The following is a 26,296-nucleotide window of genomic DNA, read 5'->3' as shown; positions in this document are numbered from 1 at the left end:
TTACTTTGTTTTATTAAAAAAAGTAGTTATTTTCCTAACCTAATCCAACCTTTAAGCAGTTGTATTTATTGCACCCAATACAGAGATGCTTGTTTTAGTTGTAGTTTACCTGGTCTTATTTGGTAAACAGTTCACTGCTCATTCAGTTGTTTTGAGTGTGTGGTGTGGGTGATAACATGTTACATTAGTTGGCTGTTCTCTGAGCTGTTGTCCAATTGGCAATATATAGAATCCCACTCTCCTCTACTGGTTGGGGGTTTCCCAAGTGGTCTGGCACTAACACCTAGAACTGCTCCTGTTAGAACCAATTTTGCACAAGCTTGGTGGAAGCATCAGGAGTACTGGTTGCTGAGTGCAACAACCATGTCTCTGTCAATAACAAACATACTCATGAGTGGGTATCACTCATGTTTAAGGCATGTTTAAGGCATGCTGGGATATATGCAAATGAGACTTTACTGAATTAACACAAAATAAATTACTTTAAAAATACAAGTTAAACCAAAGTAATTGATATGCATTGGGTGAACTGATAAAAGTGTGAATCATTACCTTCATTTTTTTAGGTTTGATCATTGATTAAAAAAATTCAGTGAATGGTGTTCTCATTTACTGTGACTTTTAACCAATCAGCATTAAAAATTCAAAGCATCCTGGATTAAACCACTCCTTTCTAACTAGTTGCTTAGAATTTTAAAAGCAAATTGGCTTAAAGCAGGGCTGCCCAACCCTGTTTCTGTTCCAGGGCTGCCCAACCCTGTTCATTTCAACCCCATTTGTGAGTAACCTGGTTAAGCCTATCATCCAGGTAATTATTAGAATCAGGTGGGCTAAATTAGAGTTGGAGATAAAACCTACTGGACAGTAGATCTCCAGGAACATGGTTTGGCATCCCTGGCTTAAAGCAACAAATATGGTCTAAAGTAATATTCTAATTTTCTGAGATACTGAATTTGGGATTTTCATTAGTTGTCAGTTATAATCATCACAATTAAAATAAATAAACATTTGAAATATATCAGTCTGTGTGTAATGAATGAATATAATATACAAGTTTCACTTTTTGAATGGAACTACTGAAATACATCTTTTTGATGATATTCTAATTTTATGACCAGCACCTGTCTGTATATATATATATATATATATATATATATATATATATATATCTGTTCTTATTGCTTTGTTAACCATTTTTAATTAGCAATAAGGCAATTGGACAGTTGAAGACTGCTGGGCTTTGGGGTATATGGCCAATATATCACGACTAAGTGCAGTACCTAGGCACTTTGCAATGCATTGTGAATTAGAACAGCTCTTAGCCATGGTAAGTCGGCTATATACCACACCCTCTTCAGCCTTATTACTTAATTATCAAACCAGTCATTAAATTCCAGACAACTGTGTGATTGAATCCATTCGGAAAGTACTCAAGAGGGCACTAGGCTTGAAGATCCAGCTAAATAATGTATTGTGAACATCAAATGTGTTATTCGGTTGTCCCAATAGGATAAAGGTTTCTTTGGTTCGAGGGAGACCATGTTTAGGTTTCAAGGGGCACCTTTTCGTTACAAGTGCAACCCTTCTGGTTGATATAGTACCCAGTTTATACCAGGAAACCAGAAAGCAAATGTTCCCCTGTAGGTACAACCAAAGCAACCTTTTACATTATTTTTATTTATTTATTTATTATTTATTTTCTTAGAAGAAAATTGCTCTTTAGAACCTAAAAGCATTATTCCGTTGCCCCCCATATACAAACCTTTTTGAAAAACTGTTTTGGTTCGAACTTCTGTCAAACTTGGCCGTCGTTAGCAGAAGATCCCTCTACCAACCAATGATCTCCCAAAACGCCTTGCCCCAAAAGTCTTTAGCACCTCTGTTTACGTCCCCCTGTATGACTGCTCGCCTCCTTTGCAACAAGCTTTCAGTTGTTTTTTGTATTATTATTTATTCATAACATTCTACCCCATTTTCCCCAATCCCGTGAGGTCTAGTTTGCAGTTACAACTTTTTCTTGTCACAGCAAATCCCAATGAGCTAGGGGAAGTCGCTGATCAACTTTTCCGCCTTGCATCTGAGAGGCATGCTGCTGACTAAAAGTAGGACGAAGTGTGTATGCACAAACGCCATCCTCCATGGTTGTTTTTTATTTGTTGGAGGTGGTAACATCAAACCGTTAGATGTAACACTGTCTTGGGCATTGTTCAATGATGCAAATTAGCACTATTCTATAAGAAACAAATACAGATAATGCCCAATGTGGGCCATGTGCTGCTAAAACAGTTTCAACCCACAAGGTGTCGAGCTTCATATGTTATTTGTGTTGTCACAGTCCCTCAATACAAATACCAGTTTTTGTATCACGATACTTGATGCCAAAACAATACTCGATAACAAAACAAAACAGTGGAAAAAAAATTAAGTCTATTAACCACTGGGATAACTTTTTTAAACAGTGAAAAATGTGTTGGTAGAATAACCACAATAAAGCATTTTTACAGAACTTATGCAATAACTGTAAAATATGTTTTGATATTAAAAGACCAAAATTAAATAGCATAATACTCCTTTTCCAAATTGAACATGAAGTAGTGTAGTAGCAGTATTGTTTAGATTTGACCTGGAATGTCCAGTTCACAATATCCTTTGAGATAAGTTTGTCTTTAGACCGTTCTTCTGTTTGCTTTAGGTTCTTGGACAGGAAAACTATCAATAACATAAAAAACTATATCTTTATCTTAAATAGCTGAAACTGTTATTACTACAACCTTCATTTTGGCTGGGTACAGCACTTGGCAATATACCACCCCCCCCACATGTCATATTTATATATTACTGGTTATATTATATATTATTATATATTACTGGCTACTAACACAATTAAAACATTAAAAAGTGTAATGTTTATTGTATCTGTGGTTGTGGCTCTTATATGATGTCTTTCAGCCAATCAGCATTCAGAGTTCAAACCATACAGTTTATAATGTTTAAAATACAACACACACTATGATTCAAGTTTATTTGTGCACGAAAAATATTTGTTTATGAATACATCTATTAAGGTCTATAATACATTAAGACATTGATGATGTTAAGGTAAATAATAGCAATTATCATAAATGGCTGCATGAAAAAGTAATGCAACAAACTGGCTTTAGCAATAGTGTCTGTCATTATTTGAAGTAAATATTTGCCAACCGTTCATGATTTCTGCAAGGTCATTTTCGCAGCACTGTGTGTTATGATTTCTGAGTGTAAGTAAACAGTCCCTCCCCTTAACCTCCATAGATTTGTTCTATATTCATGTATGTGTATGCTGACTACAGGTAGGCCTGATGCTGATCATGTTTTACAGATTTACTCTTAGAGAGGTTTGGTTTCCAATGACCTCATTCAAGTTTCAACATAGGTATCCTTTCTTCAGGAACTAGGCTGTTCTTTCGGCTGTCATTGCTGAAGCCCAGGGCTATGTTTTGTCTTTTTGTCGGCGGAATAGTACAGAATGTCCATAGCCTCCATTCCAGCTGATGTGGGCAGCCGTCAGCGTGGGATAAAGTGTCCCTGTGGCTGAACACAATACCAAAGACAGTTTCAATAGGACTGTAAAGCCAGCCTCCCTATTAATACCAAAAAGGTTTAACCATTTAATATGACGCTTCCTCTAAGATGAGTTGCTTAAATTCAATGCAATTCTTGCACTGGGAATGAAAGAGGCAAATTGGATAGCTGCATGTTTAGCCATTCTAATAGTCTAAAGTGGAGTAGGCTGGGAACTTAGAAGAGAACCCATTTGATTAGCTCAGGTGGAGGCGAGGTCATTTCCATCTCATGGTTCTTTGTCTGTTCATGTTGTAGACAGTGTAACACAGCTGTCAAACTCAAGTTGGAAAAATCTGCCTTAAATAAACGGCACAGTGGACTTGTCGTCAAAGATATTTGCAGTGAATTCATTACTTCACTAGTTACTACTCTCTTTCATGTGGATATAATTAGCGTTTGTTTGTCACACCATTCTATCCACCACACACACCAATCTATTGGTGTTGATGCCGTACAGACTGCCTCACTGTGCCTCACTGTGCAGCCCACTCCGATGTTGTTTACGATTTCCTAACCACTATGTCCAGATCTTTTTCAAACCATTTGATTCCACAGATTTGAGACGGGCACAATTTGGTATGTTCCGTTTGGGAATGGGCTCCTTATTCAGGAACAGGGTGAACTGAAGAGGGGAGAACACTCAAGGATGCTTGAACAAGAGGCCCATTGAGGAGGTTCGGAAGCAATTTGGCTCCGATTGTGACACCGGACAATAGAGCTGTTTATGTTTGTTGTTAGTTATGAAACCGCCACCCCGCGAGCCTTTTCTGGACTTCCGTTACTCGTTAGTAAACGGTTTCACGCATAACAACATTAGAACAGCAGATATCTTGTGTTGAGGCAGTAATGAGGCAGAGTGAATACATTTCACATGAATGCCCTGGTGTCTTCCCTGCACCGACGAAGCACATACTGGATGATTTTTAAAATGTAAAATTAGTAACAAACCCAAGACCTCCTACACGTCATTGTACCTTACTTCAGTTAGCAGGATGACCATACTTTTCCTTAAGGCAATGGACTCACTGGTGTATTTGTATCTGTGAGGCCATCTTAGGGCAGCTGCTGGTTTATTTAAGCTGTTTCTGCGCATTACAGAATCATGGACCTCACCGTCTGATTTTAAAAACGTAGTTTCATACCGGCCATTATGAAGGAATAGATGTGGGTCAGAGGTTTTCTAGCTTTGCTCGCCCGTCATCTCAACATGATCACTCTGGTTTAAATAAAAGTAACTAAAATAATGGAAATTGTATTTTGCGTCTGTGTCAATGTAAATTCCTTGTACCAGAATGATAGGAGCTTGTGTGTGTGAGCAAGATTATATCTAGACTGCAAGATATGAAGGACTGTCATGCACACATTAAAAGTACCAGTTTGTGAGGAACCTCCTTCATTAAGGATCATTATTATTTCTCAGTTATTTACAACAAATTGAACTAATGTCCCCCTGCTTCACCAACACACGTTAAGTGTCTTCCCTGGAAAGGAAGTTCTAGAAAGGGAAGACGTGAAAGAGGACGCTTGTGTAACAGCTAAAGGAAAAACATGACTCTTACTTAAAACGTCTTTCTCAGTAGGTAAAGATGTGCTGGAATCCTTGGACCCTGATTAGATCTGAAGGGAACAGACAGGGCAGGCACAGACATGCGGAATGATAGCTTGAGTATGAGTTTGCATCGCAAGCATGTGAGGTCTGCACAATGCAAGTGTTCTGCCAATTCACTGCAAGGGGAGTGACACAAGGAGGAAGCCTTCTGTAGCTGGATACTCCAGCATCGTAGCGTTTGGAGCGGTGTCACACGTCAGCCTGCATCTCCACCAGCATGCCTGTGGAAGCGTCAATCGATAAAGCCATCCTTGAACACCGTTAGAGACTTCCACAGTCTGACGCCTTTTCTTTTCCTGTATTTAAACCCAGAGTAGATTTAGCCACATTCACATACTATTTCTATTCACTGTTTCAACAGTATCAGAATAATGTTCCAATTGGGTTTTTCATTTGTCTTTTTTGTGTCTGTTTAGCCCAGAAGTACATTTTGTAGGTACATCTTTCAAGGCATTATTTAATTGCACGATTTCTTTCCAGACATTCATTCAGAGTGTCTCTTCAATGAGATGGCCTGCACTGTTCAAACGGCCCAGGTTGTATTGGCCCTGGGTTATTGATTCCGCGTTGGAATCAAGCAAACGGAAAGCAGTAAAACCCAACTGGAGTGGCCTTTTCTCAGCCTGCTGTTGCCATGGCGACCGGAAGAGAACAGACCTTCATCCTGTACGTGACTGTGAGGCAGAGTGAGCTCTTACAAACAGAGAGAGCGGGAGCCAGCTAAATGGAGCCCTGACAGGAGGGCGTCCGCGTTAGAGGGCTTGTATATAAAATGTACTACGCCGTCACCGAATTGGCAAGAGCTTTTCGTCTTTGTCGAGTAAGGAAGCCTTAGGAAGCCTGCGCCTAAAAGTCATCGTCTGGGCAGAGAATAATGAGCCAGGCTTAGCATTCAGCGCGGAGCAGGTCACTTCTACTTCTCTGTCCGCTGTTCTCTGTCCGCTGCCGTTATTAGAAACACTTGGTTGTCAAAGACAGGTCATGGAATCGTGCAATCAATCATCTCATCGAATATTTCCTTATAAAAACGAGATCTCTCTTCTTTCTCATTTTCTCCTTCCGCCTTCTTTATTTGTCTTCCTGTTGAGGTCACGCTGAGGATCCAACACTCCCTATGTGTCCAGACAGTCTGGGCCGGCAGGGTCTGGTGCCAATGGCAGTCACAAATGAAAGAAAACAGTGCCAGCTAGTCCCCGCATACCTGCCCTGAGCTCTTACTGCCTTTTGAAAAAAAATAATACTTGCACTGTTATGGACTGAATGCTGTTTAGATGATCAGATCACACTGACATTGTCTGGCCCTGGCCAGAGTGGCTAGCATCGATTAAACCCATCCTTCTCTCATCTTATACAGCTCCCACATACATTATCATACTCAACAATATAGTTATTTTTGTCTGTCTCACTGCTTCTCCTTTTGCTTCCGGCAGACTATTTACAGTGAATCACTTCCTGTCTCGCTGTCGTCTGTCATTGCACTGCCATGTCTTAATGTGAACGTTGAAAGCTCAGTCTTACCATTAACTGGTGTCCTTTTGAATGCTTGGAAGAACATGGGAATGGTTGTATGTCATGTACACCAATGAAGAATGTGATAAGCCCGTAGGGAGAGAGAGGATTTTACCACAGGGGGATATTGAAGGACCTTGTTCAAGGTGTCCGACCGGCATGAACAGAACATTGGCTTCAACGGGGACACTGAGAGCTGGGTCAAGCTCTGTGGTACTCTTAATCATCTTTTAAGAATTAATTGCGTATGAGACTTCCAATGTTGCACGTTGACTGTGTCCTGAATGAATGCACGGGGAGATACATAAGATAAAAGCATCCATCTTGTTCTGTGAGTGTCCTGATGCAGGAGGAGGCAGAAGATGAGGTAGTGCTACCTGCACCCGGACAACATAACCGTAAAAACATGTGCCTTCATTCACTCAAACCTACTGACTGTCAATCCTACTGACTGTCAATCCTACTGACTGTCAATCCTACTGACTGTCAATTCTACTGACTGTCAATCCTACTGACTGTCAATCCTACTGACTCTCAATCCTACTGACTCTCAATCCTACTGACTTGTCAATCCTACTGACTCTCAATCCTACTGACTCTCAAACCTACTGACTGTCAATCCTACTGACTCTCAAACCTACTGACTGTCAATCCTACTGACTTGTCAATCCTACTGACTGTCAATCCTACTGACTTGTCAATCCTACTGACTGTCAATCCTACTGACTTGTCAAACCTACTGACTGTCAACCCTACTGACTGTCAATCCTACTGACTTGTCAATCCTACTGACTGTCAATCCTACTGACTTGTCAACCCTACTGACTGTCAACCCTACTGACTGTCAATCCTACTGACTGTCAATCCTACTGACTCTCAAACCTACTGACTCTCAATTCCATCCCTTTTGAGTATTAAGGAACATTTGAATTTTCCACTTCAGGTGTGACAGACTTTACATTTTAGTCATTTAGCTGACGCTCTTATCCAGAGTGACTTACATTCATTATTAGTACCATATTGGATTCATCATCAGACGGTTTTCTATACATTATTCCCTTTAAAATACTGAAGATTGAAGTTGTAACTATGGTATTTTATTTCATGTGCGGCTTGTGAACGTTTCTAAATGTGTTCACTGTTCACCCAGTCAAAGGTTTCTGAGGCTTTGCCAAGCTAACGGCCTTAAAACAGTTCAAATTCCCATACCTTTCTCTGTGCAGCCTTGTTAATGATGCTCACATCTCTATATTTCCCCCCTCTTTCACCCTCCCATACCTTTCCACTTCCTACCTTTGAAAGAGCTGGGCTGTTAGCTGAACTACCATGCCTGTCTTGTTAGTTAGCACTTACAGTGCCTACACATTCTAAGCCAACCAATCAACTGTCATCTAGCTTATCTCTCTATTCCCTGCTAACCAGTTTACTGTCAACATGCCTGTCTTCCCTAATACAGTGACCCAATCCGCTGCAGATACTTCAATGACTGACTTTCTATTCTCTTAAAGTAGGTTAAGAATGGTATTAGCTAATGAAAGAGGACGTTGTTGTTGTAAGGACCTGCTAGGGTACCACAGTTAGTCTGTGGTACCACTGATACAATGCAGGGCTTAGACCCAGAAAGAGTTTAAGCTGAGTTCAGAAATTCAGTTTGTTATAGGCTAATGTGGAAAAACCTGTGAGCAGAATTATTATTTTCAGTCACACAACAGTGGCATGCAAGTGGTGTACTCTACGAACTGAGCTTCACCAGACTTCCACTCGGCCCATTCTTCCTTTTTTTCTTCTACCCATCCTGAGTTTTACACAACTGCCTCGGGAGGATTTAGAAACAGGCATGGTCTTTAACTGTAGGCTATGTCGTCCACTGGCCTGAACAGCAACAAAAAGAATGCACAGCGGCCTGTTATACAATGCAGTGTTTTCCACTGACTTCCGAGCTACAACCCCGTTTCCAAAAAAAGGTTGGGACGCTATTTATTGAAAATAGTACAAAAACAACATATCAAATTGTTTTTGTTTTTTGAAAAATATGTGCCTATTTTGAGTTTGATGCCAGCAACACATTGCATTGTTTCATCACCACTTATTTTAACAATACTCTGTACGCGTCTGGGAACTGAGGAGATCTATTGCTATAGTTTTGAAAGTGAAATGTATTCCCATTCTTGTTTGATAGAGGATTTCAGCTGCTTAACCGTTCAGGGTCACTTTTGTCATATTTGTTGTTTCATAATGCGCCAAATGTTTTCAATTGGGGACAGGTCTAGATTGCAGGCAGGCCAGTTTAGCTCCAGTTTTACTCTTTTACTACAGAGCCATGCTGTTTGTACTATTTTCTATTGAATATAGGGTATAAATGATTTGCACATCATTGAATTCTGTTTTTATTTACATTCTACGCAGTCTCCCATCTTTTTTGGAAATGGGGTTGTACTAAGAATATAAAAAGGCTTTGAAACTGAATAGCAACATCCAGGCCCTGCTAACGAAATGAAATGAGAAGGTGGTCAAATCTGGTAAATTTCCATTAGCTACACATAGGAGAGTGTTCCTGAAATGTGCTTTTCTTCCCTTTACACGTCCCTACCCACTTCTGAAATACATGTTAATGATATCATGGGAAAGAGGATATAAAGGACTTTTCACACCCATGAGCAGAGTGAAACCAAGCTGGTCTGGTTACATATCCACCATTGTTGCTTAAAAAAGATGTAGACAATGTCCGAAGACAATAAATTCACTCCTGCACAGATTAGCTTTAGTGCCACCATGATAGTGAGAAAAAGGTGTTGGTGTGAGCACCTGTGTGAATGAAGGGTTTATGTTTAATCGTCACACTGTGTGACTGGGTTCTTTATTGGTTCCCTTCAGGCTGGCGATAATGATGGAACACCAGGAGCACGGCGATGATATCAGTGTCCTAAGCCAATTGGAGTTGCTGGCAGAGGCCGCCAAGGAGGACGATGGACACTGCCCACCACAGTTCAGGTGAGGCATATAAAGTTCTTGTGGCCAACGTCAGCTAGGATCAGCTAACCTCCTACTCGTTCACTTCTAACCTTAATGGTACGGCTATCAAAATGGAGTCGTATCAGATCACATGAATTGCCCCACACTTTGTACACATTTCTGCAGGTCGTAACATAAAAAGAAACGGGGGACGTAGAACACAAAACGATTGGCTTAAGTTATACAACATTCTATAGTGCATCTCCAGAGATTTTAGCATGCAGGAAATCCTGTCGTGTTCTGGTTCTAGACCAGAAAAGCATTTCTCAACCACCAGATAACATCATGAAGACGTCAGGTACTTTGCACGGCTATCTTTGCTTGTTGATCTGACTAAGGATACAGAGGGAAATTTGCAACCAGCAGTATGATATACTGTGATATCTCCACTCTTATAGCCCATGAAAGTGTTATTATTCTGTGAAACAACACTGTTTTCTCTGTAGTAGCCTAAAAAGCCTCCAGTTGTGCTCCTCCCTATTTTCTCCTTCGAACACAAAAGGAGGGGTAGAATCAGCAGTGGCTCAGAATACAGCAGAAGCCTGGGATAAAGTTAAAGGTCTCTGCTGTATATTTAGTGGCGTTGGCAGAGACTAGAAAATAATCACACCTCCTGATTCAGCATTGATGACTAGGTGTGAATACTGTCTCAAGCACTGGGAACCACACTTTTCCCCAAAGCTTAATTATAGTGACATGTCTCTTGACTCAGTGGATGATTATCTTTGACATGTTTATGTGGCAACTAATAATGAGATATTTCAGTGTTGACATGTTTTCGCTTTGTCATTGTGGGGTAGTGTTTGTAGATTGCAAATTCTTTTTTTGTTATTAGTCACTATGTATGAAGGTCATATTCAATGCTGATGTGTAGAATCAGTCCTATTTCCTTTCATTCAAATTCCAGAATGTAATTCAAATGTAAGAGCAACTCAGAACTCAAATCAGAATTGATCCCATCCCGGGTCCTGACATGGCCCCCGAAGCGGTGACTGTCAGACCTGGCATAACCTCTTGTAGAGAGACAGAGACAGAGATCACCTCAGGCCTTTTAACACAGCTACCTGCTTTTAAAAATACCCTTCACATACCCTTCAATACCCTTATACACTACACTTCAGTGCAATTCCACAGTATATGCTATATTGAAAACCCTGTTGGTTCGCAATCTGAAACCTAATTGGCTGAGCATAAGTAAGCAATAAAGCATGAGGGGGTGTGGTGTATGGCCAATATGCCAGGGTTAAAAGCTGCTCTTAGTCATAATGCATTGCAGAGTGCTTGCACACAGTAGTAAGCTGTGGTATATTGAGAATGTATCACAAACCCTTGAGATGCCTAATTGCTTTTATAAACCAATGCAAATAGGGCAGTAAAAAGTATGTCAGTCTCATAAACCATGATTGAAACGGTCAGTTTATAAAGACTTTATACCATGGATATGATGAACAGTTTCTTTTTACTGCTCTCATTGCCTTGGTAACCATTTTCTAATAGCAATAAGGCGTCTCAGAGGTGTGATCCTGGAGGGATATGAAAAGTTTAATTGTCATTGCATTGTACTACATTATTAAATATAGCGTTAAGGCACAGGCATCGTAATGAAAAGACACAAGAGGATTTGCCTTGGCACGCTAAGCAATTTGAACGGAGAGAACAACTAGAATCAAGCAATAAGACACAGGTGGGTGTGGTCATTATACAATGGCTGAGGGCTCTTCATAGGCACGACGCAACACACATCGAATCGCTTGGCTTGCCAGAGCAAAGACCCTTGCTTGCCAAATCTGATGCTTGGCCTATAACACTATACTATACAACATACTTTTACACAGAACAATGACTGTGTTTTATAAATCCCCCCAGGATCCGTTTTGAAGGACAGAGTGAAACACAGTGCCGTCCCATTTTAAGAGCAAAATGATAATGACATATAATTACGTGTCAGTGTTTCAGCCGCTCTAGAGACTCCCTCCCGTGTAGTCAGGCACCTGTGAAAAGCAAACATAGGTGAAGAGTTGACGTGCTGACCTGACTGACTGCCTTGTTGGAACTGCAATGTGGAATGAAGCAGAATGGCTTGGCAAGGATCCATAGAAAGAAGACATGCCCTGATCTTCGTCCAGAGCTAAACTGAAGAGGACGGAGGAGGCATAAAAGCCAATTTAGGGAGCTATAACCCTCTAATGCCCCGTATTCTGCTGTTCTAAGGATGTGTTAGCACAATGTGCTGTTCTAATGTAGTGCTGTCACAGATTCCTCTTTTGTCAGTCGAGAATTCTGTTGATTATTCTGACAATCTTGATACAAATATTTTATTTAGTAAAAAATATCTCAAAAACACAGCTTTCTAAAAACGCAAGGTGGACAATAGCCTTTGCACCTTTATAACCACTGACACGCTTAATAGCAAAACACTTCATTCTTTTATTTCAATATAAAAACACTTCTTTTGAAACCTCTCATCCTATTTATAACACTATCGGCTGAATGTTTGCTTGCTGGTATAAACCTGGCCCAGCTCTATGCATGGCCCAGCTCTAAAACCATGATGAATTGAAGCCTTAAGTCAGTAAATTGTAATCAAGTATTCTTCGTAATCTCATTATTTGACTTTCAGTTCACTGAATTGTGACAGCCCTATTCTAATGGTGTGCTAGTATTACATGGTACAGTTTTCAGGGTGTGCTAAAAGTAGTTTGTACTGTTCTAATGGTGTGCTAGTGAAATGGACCTAAATGTGCTGTTGCTAACATATTAGCATCATCCACTGACAGTTTGACTAGCCCCATACTGGGAATGAACTCGCAGTCTTCTGCCTCTCATCACAAGTGATGTTCCTACAACATTCCTACAGTCTGAACTATATAGATCCATCTGCAACATAGAGGGGTATGGAGTGAGCTTACGGTACATTCCTAACTCCATTACTTACCACTACGCGATACCCCAGACATTGAAGTGCACCCAACTCACTGATCTGGGTCATGGATGATTTTATGGAATGGTAATTTCTGGTAATCTGTTAATTCTAATTAATTTGTAGATTATATTTTTCTCTTTGACATTATGGACATATGTGTTGATCACTGGCAAAAACTGACAGTAGTAGTCAGTGCTGTTCTAATGGGGACCGCTATGGTCAGTGCTGTTCTAATGGGGACCGCTATGGTCAGTGCTGTTCTAATGGTGACAGTAGTAGTCAGTGCTGTTCTAATGGGGACCGCTATGGTCAGTGCTGTTCTAATGGTGACAGTTGTAGTCGGTGCTGTTCTAATGGTGTTCTGGGGGTGGGACTGATAAACAGGCTCTCTGGAAGGACATGAAAGACCAGCTAGCTGCGTGCCAAGTGACACAATGAAAGTAAAAGATATGAAAAATGAAAAGCCCTCCACCCCATACACAGACACATACACACTCACACATGCACACACACACACAATGGCATTGTGTCTGTGCTCACGGAAGACAATTTCACGTATGCAAGGAATCCCTGTGGTGATGTTGTCCACTAACTGCACTGAGACAAAGAAAGAAAAGCAGACGTGGTCAGAGAGATGAGCTAGCTAGAATGAAAATACAATGTCTACACAGATCTGTGCTGTGTGTGTAAATCGCTGCTGTCCATTTGTGGACTACATATATGAATTGTTTTTTTAAATGGAAGTATAAACCTATTAGCATAGTGTGTGTTAGCGTACATGACTGCTGGACATAAAAATGACCCGACGTGAGCATCTTCAACTGCTTGCCCAGTGAAACACCCATTATAGTGCTGCTGTTGGTGTGAGCTAAATTGTGCATCAGCAGATTCTAAACACACACTCTCAAACAGGGGTGTAGCATACAATTCAGGGCCCTGTACATAGCTGGTCTCTGAAGGCCCCTCCCCTCTTTATTCAAGATTCAACATTTTTGAGGGCCCCTCTACACGATAGGGCCCTATATACTTAGTAACCCTTTTCCCCCCAGTCCGATGTCACTGCTCACAAACATAAACCCACACATTCGCGCACACACACACACACACACACACCCCTTTGCAATTCCACTCACATAGTGCCAAGGTGGCTGCAGGAGACGCAGAGAGCTGGGAGAGTGGGAGTCACTGGAAAGTAGAGTGTGGATGAGAGAGAGAGCGGGAAAAGAGACAGGAAGTGAAGAGAGAGGGGAAAGGATTTGAGAGAGAGCTACAAGAGAGATGCATGCCAAGCCTCCACATGTTTAGAGCTTACTAGAGAAGCCTCTACATGTTTAGAGTTTACTAGAGAATCCTCCACATGTTTAGAGCTTACTAGAGAAGCCTCCACATGTTTAGAGCTTACTAGAGAAGCCTCCACATGTTTAGAGCTTACTAGAGAAGCCTCCACATGTTTAGAGCTTACTAGAGAAGCCTCCACATGTTTAGAGCTTACTAGAGAAGCCTCCACATGTTTAGAGCTTACTAGAGAAGCCTCCACATGTTTAGAGCTTACTAGAGAATCCTCCACATGTTTAGAGCTTACTAGAGAAGCCTCCACATGTTTAGAGCTTACTAGAGAATCCTCCACATGTATAGAGCTTACTAGAGAAGCCTCCACATGTTTAGAGCTTACTAGAGAAGCCTCCACATGTTTAGAGCTTACTAGAGAAGCCTCCACATGTTTAGAGTTTACTAGAGAATCCTCCACATGTTTAGAGCTTGCTAGAGAAGCCTCCACATGTTTAGAGCTTACTAGAGAAGCCTCCACATGTTTAGAGCTTACTAGAGAAGCCTCCACATGTTTAGAGCTTACTAGAGAAGCCTCCACATGTTTAGAGCTTACTAGAGAAGCCTCCACATGTTTAGAGCTTACTAGAGAATCCTCCACATGTTTAGAGCTTACTAGAGAAGCCTCCACATGTTTAGAGTTTACTAGAGAATCCTCCACATGTTTAGAGCTTACTAGAGAAGCCTCCACATGTTTAGAGCTTACTAGAGAAGCCTCCACATGTTTAGAGTTTACTAGAGAATCCTCCACATGTTTAGAGCTTACTAGAGAAGGGTATAGAGACCATGTTTTGCACCAAATCAGTGGTGGGGTTAAAGAGGAAGAAATAGAGATATTAAAGGACTTTGAGGGAGATATAGTCGGGTAAGGAGTAGATTTGAGAAGTACATATGGGAATGTGAATGAAGCGCACACACAACACACACACACACACAGACAGACACACTGCTAGCTAGCTTTGAAATGTGAAGCAAAGAGCTTCCACAGATCTATTGGTTAAATCTCAGTCAATGACAACTGAAAGTTGAGAGCCATGCCATTGAGGTATGGATAGCCCTGTCTCACACACAGACATTTGACACCATACACACATATTTCAAGTACAGGATTCTATCATAAACCGTATTTGTAATACGGCATAGCAAGTGAAATTGTATTTGTAGCGTTAGCTTTGATGTAGGTCAACACGGGTGTTCCTACCAGAAACCATGGTCTGCGTGAGTCTTTTCAGTGTTTTCCCACACATGACTTGGCATATCAGTAACATTTTCAATGGGGAACTCCAATCCCGGTGGCAAACCAGCTCTTAATAGCATTGCTGCTGAGAAACCCTGTTTACGCCGGCCCGGGTTGCTTTGATTGTGGCAAGTCTTAATTTAAAGCTGTTTTAATGACTGAGGACGATGCAGCCCCCGTGGAGTGCCATTGTTATTCTATTAGTGGGCTTTGGCGCTGCCCGGTTACTGCCAAGGGACCCAGCGCTGCCTATTTACAAGCTTAGGGACAGGTCACACGCCATCGGGAGCAGTTCCTTTCTCAGTCAAGAATGACGTTGACATGCGGTCTGCACATACGTGCCACTTATTTCCAGTCACCGCAATACGTTGGCATTATAATGAGTCATTATCTTCCCTCCAGTGCCAGGCTCAAAATAACCCACCCTAAAGAATGCTTTTAACTTGCTAGCTTATCACGTTGATTAAAAACGTTATCTCTTTTCTGTTTTTCCCTCTGCTCTCTGTCTCTCCCTCCCCTCCTCTCCCATCCCTCCCTCACTCTCCTTCACCCCTCATCCTTCTCTTTTTCTTTCTTTTAGCTGTGTCCGTGTCTGGTTGTCTTTGTTCTACCGGGAAGTCAAAAAGCAGGCTGTTGTAAATGCCACCTTTTCCCTCTCAGAGAGTCATGGAGATTTCCATGTGACAGTTGGGTACACACATGCGAGTGCCAATACATACACACATACAAGCAAACACATACACACCCTCTCTCACAACACACACACACTGTGTTTTCGTGGGCCAACAGAAATGTCCCCTCTGTTCTGCTTTGGCTCTGCTTCTCTTTCCTTACCGTAGCCAGCAGGTTGGAGCAGGACAGTAGGACAAACACAGTTTGGGATGAACTGGTTCCCACTCTCAGGTCACCTTGTTTAGTTCAGACTAGAGCGGTTCTGTGAGGCAATTCCACGCCAAGAGTTGCAGGGTTCGATTTTCACTGTGGCCAACCATATGATAACGCATGCATTCCCTGTACTAAATCGATATATATATTTGGAAAAAAAATCCCAGTTATATTTATCAGGTAAACATGCTAACAACCCATTCTTACTCCTGAGATCAATCAGGGTTAACCGCCTTTTTCACAAAAGTTTTTCACCATGTCTTCTCTGGGATTCGAACCAGTAACCATTCAAATGCTCTTAAACACTAGGCTACCTGGCCTCCCATTATGATATAGATACTAGCATCTGTTAAATGGCATGTCAAATAACATTAGAGACAAAGCCTGGAACCCAAGTAACCCACAGTCACATAAATACAGGTCAGTACTGTAATTTCAATAAAAATTAAGAAAGGTTTTCCCCCTATAGTCCCGACATGAACATACCACGTGAGAAATAACAACCGTTCCTGTTGCAACTTATGGCCCCTCTGTTGCTTGTTGTTCATTCGTGGTGGAACACCCACTTAAAAACCATGTACGTAGAGGCACAGAGCTGTTGATTGCAAGAATTATGGGAAGGACATAGTGGGCTTATGTAGGGCAGAGGGATTGAATGGTTTCTCAGTCCTGTCAAGCCTCCGTGAATAAGCAGTAGAGCGTGTGTGTGTGTGTGTGTGTGTGTGTGTGAACAGCATGTAGGCCACCCAAATATTACAGAGAACAACATGCTGCATTCACCACTGTGGACAAACTGAAGACTGCTTATTTAGCCAGACTTTGGCTGCGGGCCTGTACACAAACACAAACACACACACACGGACCGACACGCAAACACACAAAACACACACGCTCTCCTGCTTCTCACAGACACACAAACAAATACCCCTTGCAACAAATAAGGACTATTTGTTTAATTTTATGGGAGTTTCTCAGTCGTGTCTGAGAGGTGTACACACACACACCTACCTGACATCTGTTTCTGCTCGGCTTTATAATAGTAGTGTCATTTCATTCCACGGTGTGTGCATTAGCATAGAAAATAAGACGGGTAATCTGCATATCAAAAGGCGCGTGTTTGTTAGTGGGTGCCCATGATCACACCTGTTTTTTTAGTGAGTGTTTTTATGCAGGCGCGCCTCACAGGTCGATTACAAAAAACTACGTATAAGAATTGGAAAGTTCTGTGAGGGGTGGGTGGTTGGGGGGGCTTGGGGGGGGCAGTAACCAGAAGTTCTATACTTCAAATTCCTGAGTCGACAAGGTGAAAAAGCCCTGTCCTCAGGCAAGGCGCTTCGCACTAATCGCTTTCTGTAAGTGGTTCTGGAGAAGAGCGTCCGCTGAATGAAGCTCAGCGTTCTCTGTCCTCAAGGCAGGGAGTGGGGAGGTCTGGCACAGCACACAGTGCTCTCATTATACCCGCTGTAGTTTTTTAAAGGTTCAGCTTTTCCAGTAGCACCAAACTAGTGTTCGCATCTGTAGACCAAGGCATGCACATACCTCATTTACTAATTATAATAACAATAACATGATAATAAACATCAATATGAATTTAAATGCATTCATGTTCTCTGGACTGAGGGATCTACCTGGTTGTATTTTCCTGTATACAGCATAATGGTTCAATGGGCAAACCCATTACAAAACAGAACACGTTGCCAAAATGGACTCCCCTGCAAACAGTAAAAAAAAAAAGATGTACACTTTGGTTTGTACCACTATTTTCCTGGCACCTCCAGAGTTGTTTGTAATCAGAAATGTGTCAGTAATGGAAGTGTTATTATAGGACATAACATGACTGTCTGATATATATGATTTATATAAACAAAGCTATTCGGTATAAAACCCAAAGCATTTTTTCCTGCATTTTTATTATAGATAATCCAACTTTCTCCAATTTATATTGTGCTATATAGTCAGTAGTCTTCTGCGAGAGTGTCCTTGTGTTTAATTCTGAGGGAAGCGATATGAACACCAAAACAAAGTGGTGTGTATGAGCACAAACTGAACGCTGTCCTTGACAGTAAAGGACGGCCGTCAGTCACCCTGTTAGGCTGGCCCTGCTCTCCGCTCTGTCCTTGGCCTCCTGTCCTCTCTCACTCCTCTTCTCACTCCTGCTCCCCCTCCCCTTTCTCTTCTCTCTCTCACTCCTCTTCTCCCTCTGACAAACAGTCTCTGCCCTTCCCCCTTTCTAAAGATACGTCCCATTTAGCACTGGGCCTGAGTGGCTTGCTGTGACTCACACAACACCCTTTTTGTCAGTGGTGTTCCTCTTTTCACCTCGGGGCTGACAGTTGGACAGACTGACCCCTGACTGGGCCTCATGGGGCCTGACACCAGCTGATCCAATGGCACATGGCTTGTCATGGTGGCAGACAGGCCTGTCCTAACAGAGGTATACACACACACAGACACATACACACACAGGGCTGTCGCAATACAGGGTTACAGTCACAGCTCTTTACAAGAGGCTATTTCGAGAGAACCGCTGAATTGCATCAGCATTTAAAGCGAGCGACAGTGTAAGACCATCACACCAGCCTTATAGGAAGAGGCAACTGTCCAACCTGCTGTTTCTCTGTGTGCACTTTAGTACAGCTTGTGTATAATACAGTATGTCATGCTATGGTGGCTCCAGTGAAAACCAGCAAATGATGTTGTTTCGGGATCACGTAGAACATTTTCGGTTTCTGTTTCTGTGGGCAGCTGCCCTGCTAGGAGGTTCCATGTTAGAGTGTCATTATGTTTCTCTAGTCCAACCCCTGAACCACATAATCATTTAAATACCTGCTGAGGCTGGTAATGACAAAGTGGCATATAAGTAAAAAATAGATCCCAACCGGTCTCTCATTGGCCACGGTCCACCAACTACATATAGCAGGATTCTTTTATTTTAAATAGCTTTAAAATTGGAGTTGGTAGGTATCGGTTGTGGACATTATTTATATATGTATACCCATTGATTCTTGAAGACAATGAACACTTTTCGTTCCAATTAAGAAAATGTATAGCCTCAAAACCTGTTTAAAACGATTATTATTTTTTATGTGGATGGTCAGTAGTTGGATCCATATTTCTGGTTATGAAATTTGAAAGTGTCAAATTTCTCACGGCCCATTCCTTAGCTATTATTTTTGACACAGAACTCTAGCTTCAATGGATAGTTTGTCAGATGAACGAAACCCTCGATTGGGGTTTTACAGATTAAACAAAAAAAATATTCCTTCTGTAATGTGGTTAACCTATCCCTTAAAGACTTGTTGTCATATAGACAGGCTCATCAGTTATTCAGTGCTGGTTTGTGTGAACAGTATAATATGGCAGGCTTGGGCTGGGAATGGGAAGTAGCCTCTAGTAGACAGATGTATTAGGCTGTCATGCTATAACAGGTCCTTGGGATATTAAAGTGGATCTACTTTAGACTCCAGTGGTCTTCCGCATTAATTACTTTAGCCCATCATTTTCCAGTCACAGATTAAGCCTAGTCCTGGACTAAATATCAAGGTCAATGGAAAAACTCCATGGAAATGTACTTTTAGTTCCAGGCTAGGTTTACTCTATGTTTGAGAAAACTACGCCCTAAGAGATCCCTGTAAAAAATGGAGTTGTTTGTGTGTCTTTCTGGTCAGGACTTGGCCAATAGTTGTAGCTGCTATACTATTTGTCTTGTCTTGTCTTGACTTTCTCAACCAGACTTTGCATAAACAAACTTTTCGTACTACCCATGCATTTACGTACACACGCATTTGCTGTGTGTGTGCGTGGGTGGGTGTGTGTGTGTGTGCGTGTGTGTGTGTGTGTGTGTGGGAGAGAGGGTGTGTGAACGAGCAAGTGGTGGGTGGGTGTCATTGAAATACTACTGATGCGCGTTTCCACTGGTGCTTTACCCCGGTACCAGGGCTAAACCGGGGACTTTCTAGACTTTCCTGTTTCCACTATACATTTGTTACCAAGGCTCAGGTGGGGAGGGAGGAGGTGATTTGTTTTTCAATGTGGTGTTTTTCCGGTTACGAAAAATAAAACGCAATATTTTTATGTTGGTTAAATAAACAATAACGCCATGCTCAGTTTGTTTACAATACAGCGTTTGAACTTAAGTAATAAAACTAGTTTCTTCCTCAAACTCCTGTGACCGGCTCCTTCTCCTACTGTACACTTGTGACACTGCAACTGACCCAGTGAGTTCATAGTTTTGACGAAATACTTGTTTAACTAAACAATCTACCTTTAATAGAAGGATTTGGGAGTATTCTGAGGAAATGTTGTGTTGTTATAGCTTCTGCAGCCTACATCTCAGCACTCCATTTTCTATAGAGTCAATGGCATCGTACCACCTTTGGTCGTTCCAACTCTTTCCGAGTCTTTGCTTCCCTCTACTGTTGCCTAATTCTCTTTATTTTATCAGGGATCTGTTTGTTAGATCTGATAAAAACCATTACGAGAACCCTAAAGCAAAAGATACACTTCGCCATTTGAACAGAACAAAAGGCCACGTTTTCACAGCACGTAATGTGCAAACCTAAAGTCCGGGGCTTGGCACCAAGTGAGAGCCGGGCTACTCAGCCGTGGCCTAGTGGCCTTGTGGCCTAGTGGCCTTGTGGCCTAGTGGCCTAGTGGCCTAGTGGCCTTGTGGCCTAGTGGCCTTGTGGGCTAGTGGCCTTGTGGGCTAGTGGCCTTGTGGCCTAGTGGCCTTGTGGGCTAGTGGCCTAGTGGCCTAGTGGCCTTGTGGCCTAGTGGCCTTGTGGGCTAGTGGCCTAGTGGCCTAGTGGCCTTGTGGCCTAGTGGCCTTGTGGCCAACTGGCCTTGGCCCATGTCAGTGGAAACAGAAAAAATCTGGACTTAGGGGGAAAACACCAGTGTTTGGCACCAGTGGAAAACGCAGCATAATTAGTCTATCACTACAGCAGTCTAACATACCATGTAATCATAACGTGCCTCTTATCTGGAGTATATGAAGCCCAGCTCGTTCAGCCAGGAAACCTGTGTGGTCATTGGCTCAGCCATGCGTCAGCTGACGTGGGGCTCACTCCTGCCACCGGGTCTATTTAATTCGGTTAGTGTAGTCACTGTCTGCCTCTCTACTGGTCATCTTGCATGCGATTTGTTGAACCTCCACCTGTGGGTTCTGTTTCCTTCTGCCTGGTAATTGGTACCGAGTACCCTGCTCATTGTCTATAGGCATTGCTATTGTAATAGTACAGTGTTAGTGTTATTTGTAGTATTTTATACACAGTGGTGCAATGGCGGTGAGTTACTCCAAAGGGACAGAACCTAACACAAGCACATCATATGGGGTTTGTTGTGCATTGTTTAAACCACAACCTGGTGTTTCCTTTTCTGAAATACAGTACACATGCTTCATCATCACAGGTTTTACTATATTTTGAAAACTTGTTTGCTGTAATGCAACACAACGGGGATTGTACTAACAGTAGAAGTAACAGACAACACTCATTAGGATTGTTTTGGAGAATACCTGAAACGCACAGTTAGGCTGGGAAAGTTTCTCTGTCATTCCGGTCTGACGTGGACCAACCATTCCCACGGTTTCATTTTGTCTCCCTACAGGCTGCAGCTGATTGACGACCTGACATACGAAGATGTGAAGAAATGCTACAGGGGGTCGGTGAGTTGTTTTTACCCTCTCCAGATCCCACTGTTAATGGACATTTTGACAGTGTGGTTATTACAAGGAAGACATTCATTCGTTCATTTGGGACTGTTTTCACCCAATACAGTGTTATGGTATGTAGGTTCTGGAGGGAACCATTACACAGACATTCACTCTTCACAAAGTTGACTTTGTCCTAGAGGTGCGATTGTCTTAAAGTGTGTTACAAAGGAGTTAGCATAGTTATAGTTTATAGAATAATGTCTATGCATAGCTGGTGCATTCATAACGTGTTCATTATTTTACAAGCATGGTGACAGTAGCCTCCCAGGTCACTTTCAGGCATGTGTAATTCAAATGTTTATTATTGTGCAAAATGTCTAATGAAAGTCACATACCTGGGTTAAAGGAGTGATAAAAATAATGTTTGCATCATTATATCAGAAAATGTCCATAATGTACTTATTTACATTAATAATGGAATGACAGTGTTTCACAATTTTTTTTCCCCACTCAGAAAAAATGTTTGTGCTTCCAAAAGCGAAACGTTCTACCTTGATAAAGGGCGACAAGGCCAAGAACATTTTCTTAGTAAGCCCACAAACCTGGCCAATGTCACTGCCCTCCGTGTGGCCCCTGGGCTTATCTGAGAGACAGATTCAAACCTTGGTCTCTCAATGTTGCTAAATCCGTACACAGTTCACTAAATGTTAAGTTCCTGTGAAATTTTATCCGGTTAATAGTGTAGGGAATCATTGTGCCACCTAAATTGCTGTGAAATATATCTATTTTCTTCCATTTGTTTAGAGCTGGTCAGTGATAATTGAAAGTAAATCATTTGGATGAGTTGGGAGGTTTGGTTTGAATGCAATCTGTTTTTGCTGCAATTCTACTAGCTTCCCCTTGGGGAATAAATTCTACACATTTCTTCTTTAAGAGTAAATGTCAAATTGAGCTCTAAACCGATGAAACCACGGGAATTCTTCTAGTCTTATATGCATGCAGACGCACGCACGTACGCTCACACCCATGCACCTGCAATCAAACGTGTCTGGAACAATCAGTCCCCTTCAGAAAGCCTGAGGAAAATGAAAACAAACCGCATGGGGTTATTTATCACAAGGAAAGGCGTGTCCGTCTCTGTCTAGCCTCTATTGTAAGTTAGAACCCAGGCCGAGGCACAGAGGGGAAGAGATTGTCTGTTGCACCACTACAAAAGGATGACAGAGGGGAAGAGATTGTCTGTTGCACCACTACAAAAGGATGACAGAGGGGTAAAGGATTGTCTGTTCCAGCATTATAAAAGAATGACAGAGGGTAAAAGGGATTGTCTGTTCCAGAATTATAAAAGGATGACAGAGGGTAAAAGGGATTGTCTGTCGAACCAATACAGATGAATGACAGAGGGGAAGAGATTGTGCGGAGTGCCCCCTGCTGAATGACTGGCACCAGGGGAATAGCTGTGTGTGTTTGTTTGTGTGTCATCGCGTATAGTAGCATGTTGGGCCTGTTTTAAAACTCCAGCCCCCATAGGGAGTGGACAGGGCAGGATCACAGCTGAGAGGACCCATCCTCGCTGATGAAAATAACGGCAGGAGGTTATGTGATAGGGTTGCACTGTTTCGACTGACTTTTAATCAACTGGCTTTTACATTGACCAAAAGGTTTTGGTGGCCCTTTTCAGTTACAGTCATAACGTGGTTATACAGATGCCCAGCCTAAAAACATTCAACATGTTTAACCTATTAGATAATTAATGTCATTATAGGAATTTAGAAGGGGATATAATTGTCTTTTATCTATTGATGAGGCATTATTTATTCAGAGTCTATCCCTGATGAGTAAGTCTGACAGCATTGTCCCATTGAAGTCTGTTGAATCTCTGATGAGTAAGGTTAATGACTACTGTTGATTATTATCGCTGGAGAATACATCTGGTGACCTGAAACAGCAGACATTGTCCCCTGCTGCATGTATTCAACCTCTCTCTGGGTAAAAGCTATTGTGACTATTTCTCATTAAGTTAGTCATCTACAATGGTAGATGACTGCTTTAATGCATACATGCCTGTAAACTGAATAAAGGTTTACTTGATGGGATCCAGATTTCTTTCATGAGTGGTTTCCCAGGACACGAGCATTAAGATGTCAATGAGCTTTATTAAGGATCGCATTTGGCAGCAGCGAACAGCATCATCATTTTATTCAAAAAAGCTTGACAGTTTACAGGCAGACTTTTTGGGGGATTATGTCATCCCCTTTTCACTCCCGTCTCCCCCCGTCACTCCCGTCTCCCTCTTTTCACTCCAGTCTCCCCCTTCTCTCTCCAGTCTCCCCCTTCTCACTCCCGTCTCCCCCCCTCACTCCCGTCTCCCTCTTTTCACTCCAGTCTCCCCCTTCTCTCTCCCGTCTCCCCCTTCTCTCTCCCGTCTCCCCCTTCTCACTCCCGTCTCCCCCCTCACTCCCGTCTCCCTCTTTTCACTCCAGTCTCCCCCTTCTCTCTCCCGTCTCCCCCTTCTCTCTCCCGTCTCCCCCTTCTCTCTCCAGTCTCCCCCTTCTCACTCCCGTCTCCCCCCCTCACTCCCGTCTCCCTCTTTTCACTCCAGTCTCCCCCTTCTCTCTCCCGTCTTCCCCTTCTCTCTCCCGTCTCCCCCTTCTCTCTCCCGTCTCCCCCTTCTCACTCCAGTCTCCCCCTTCTCCCCTTACAGACCGTCAGCAAGTACAACTCCCAGTACCACAAGCTTTTCCAGACTGTGCCCAAGGAGGAGATCCTAATGAAAGGTAAATATGGGAACTGGACGCAATCTGCTGCTCATACAAGTACATAAAAGTGACCTGATACCAGATTTGTTTGTGTCTGTGGTCTTTGCAATTGAGTGACATAGGACCCGGCTGGGATTGACGTAAATGCGTTTGCCAAGCTGGACTAGGCAGAGCAAAAGTTAAAGCATTGAATTTTAACTGGGCGTGCTGAACTGTATCTATTTCAGATGATCAGGGATTGACTGTAACCTACAATAAACTACATGCTGTAATTACAGCACAATGTTTGAGACCTAAATTGCAGTACCCTACTTATGCTTGATATGCGCATTCACACTGGGAAGCTAAGCTTGGTAGGCTGGTGGTCTGAAAAGCATTAAACATCAAATCAAAAATAGAAAAAAACATGCAACTTGCATGCAACCATTTCCCTTCTTCATGTTAAGTCATTGTCAGCTGGCTGTCAGAGCACTAGAATCACATACTGAGCTTCACATCTCCTTACCGCAAGCTTCTCAGTGCTGCTTGTCGGCTGCTTTTTCCACTTTCTCAGTGGTTCTTCCTTGCCTTCTCTTGCTTCTCCGTTTTCTCTCTTTTTCTCACTCACTTGCTGTCTCTTGAGATCTTCCTCTCTTCTTTTCTCGCTCCCCTTTCACCTCCTCCCTCCTTCCCTGGGGAACCCTGGACAAGCCTGCTGCATTCTGCTGGAAATGAGCCGTGAGACAGAAGATTGAGAGCCTGTCCAATCACATGCTGCCATTTGGGGTTGTTTGTGTTTCATCGTCTTGTGACGTTGGTTGATAATCCATGACGGAATAGAAACATTTTGGAGTTTTGGTTGTGCAATCATTAGTAGTATGGGCATTCTATAGATAATTATTTTTTTAAATACAAGTCTTCAACAAAATATGTTTTGGATTAGGTTAATTTAATATATATATAATAATATAAACATTTTAAGGTTTTTACTAATGAAAATCCTCACCAGTTGTTCACAATCCCACTCGAACCATATCCTATTCCCACACTGTGCAAGTTTGTATCCAAATCATATTTCCCACGCTCATCTCCAGCTGTACAATTCTCCCTCTGGTATCTGTGAACTAAATAGCATTGTATAATGTTGAGTATGGTATTCCCAGACTAGTCTTAGTCTGAGTTTTTTGTTCTTTCATTCCCATTATCAGTGTATTCCTGTGCTCTCCTCCGAGACATCCTGCTTCAGGGTCGCCTCTACATCTCCCGCAACTGGCTGTGCTTCTATGCCAATCTTTTTGGGAAGGATATCAAGGTGAGTGGTGATGTTCTCTCCAGTCCCTCTTCCTGTCTCAGTTACTCAGATGTAGCTTTGCTCATAAATACAGTAACTCAGCATAAAATAAAGTCTGATTACTAATTTACAAATGCAACAAAATCATGTACAGTGCTTTTAAAATATACAGCTCCGCAAAAGATTAAAAGACCATTGTACCTTTTTCTTTCCTTTCCACTCAAAACTTTCCTTTTCAACTTGTTTTGGAAAGGAAAGAAAAAGGTGCAGAGCTGTATTTAAACCCCTTCACATTGTAGACTTGATTCCTAATTGATTTAACTTTTTTCATCAATCTACACATAATGCCCCACAATGACAAAACAAAACACACATTTTTAGAAATGTATTTCAATTTATTGAAAGCAACAAACTGAAATATCTCATGTACATGAATATTCAGACCGTTTATTCAGTAATTTCTAGATGTGCCTCTACTAACAATCACAGCGTTGAGTTTTCTCTCTGGCT

At 42.0% G+C, this 26,296-nt stretch overlaps 1 protein-coding gene across 1 annotated transcript in view; it reads left to right on the top strand.

The window, feature by feature from the left end:
* LOC105018476 (GRAM domain-containing protein 2A) overlaps positions 1-26,296 on the top strand; it is a 47,639-nt gene that overhangs the window by 1,253 nt on the left and 20,090 nt on the right. Inside the window, exons 2-5 of the mRNA XM_010883934.4 lie at positions 9,596-9,712; positions 21,712-21,769; positions 24,462-24,534; positions 25,704-25,807. Of these exons, the coding sequence (XP_010882236.1) occupies positions 9,606-9,712; positions 21,712-21,769; positions 24,462-24,534; positions 25,704-25,807 (342 nt within the window). The 5' untranslated portion in view covers positions 9,596-9,605. The remainder of the gene's footprint in view (positions 1-9,595; positions 9,713-21,711; positions 21,770-24,461; positions 24,535-25,703; positions 25,808-26,296) is intronic.

This window comes from Esox lucius, chromosome 19 (assembly GCF_011004845.1).
Source record: "Esox lucius isolate fEsoLuc1 chromosome 19, fEsoLuc1.pri, whole genome shotgun sequence".
NCBI lineage: Eukaryota > Metazoa > Chordata > Actinopteri > Esociformes > Esocidae > Esox > Esox lucius.
The sequence above is the reverse complement of the archived record's forward strand: the minus strand, read 5'-3'. Positions and strand labels throughout refer to the sequence as shown.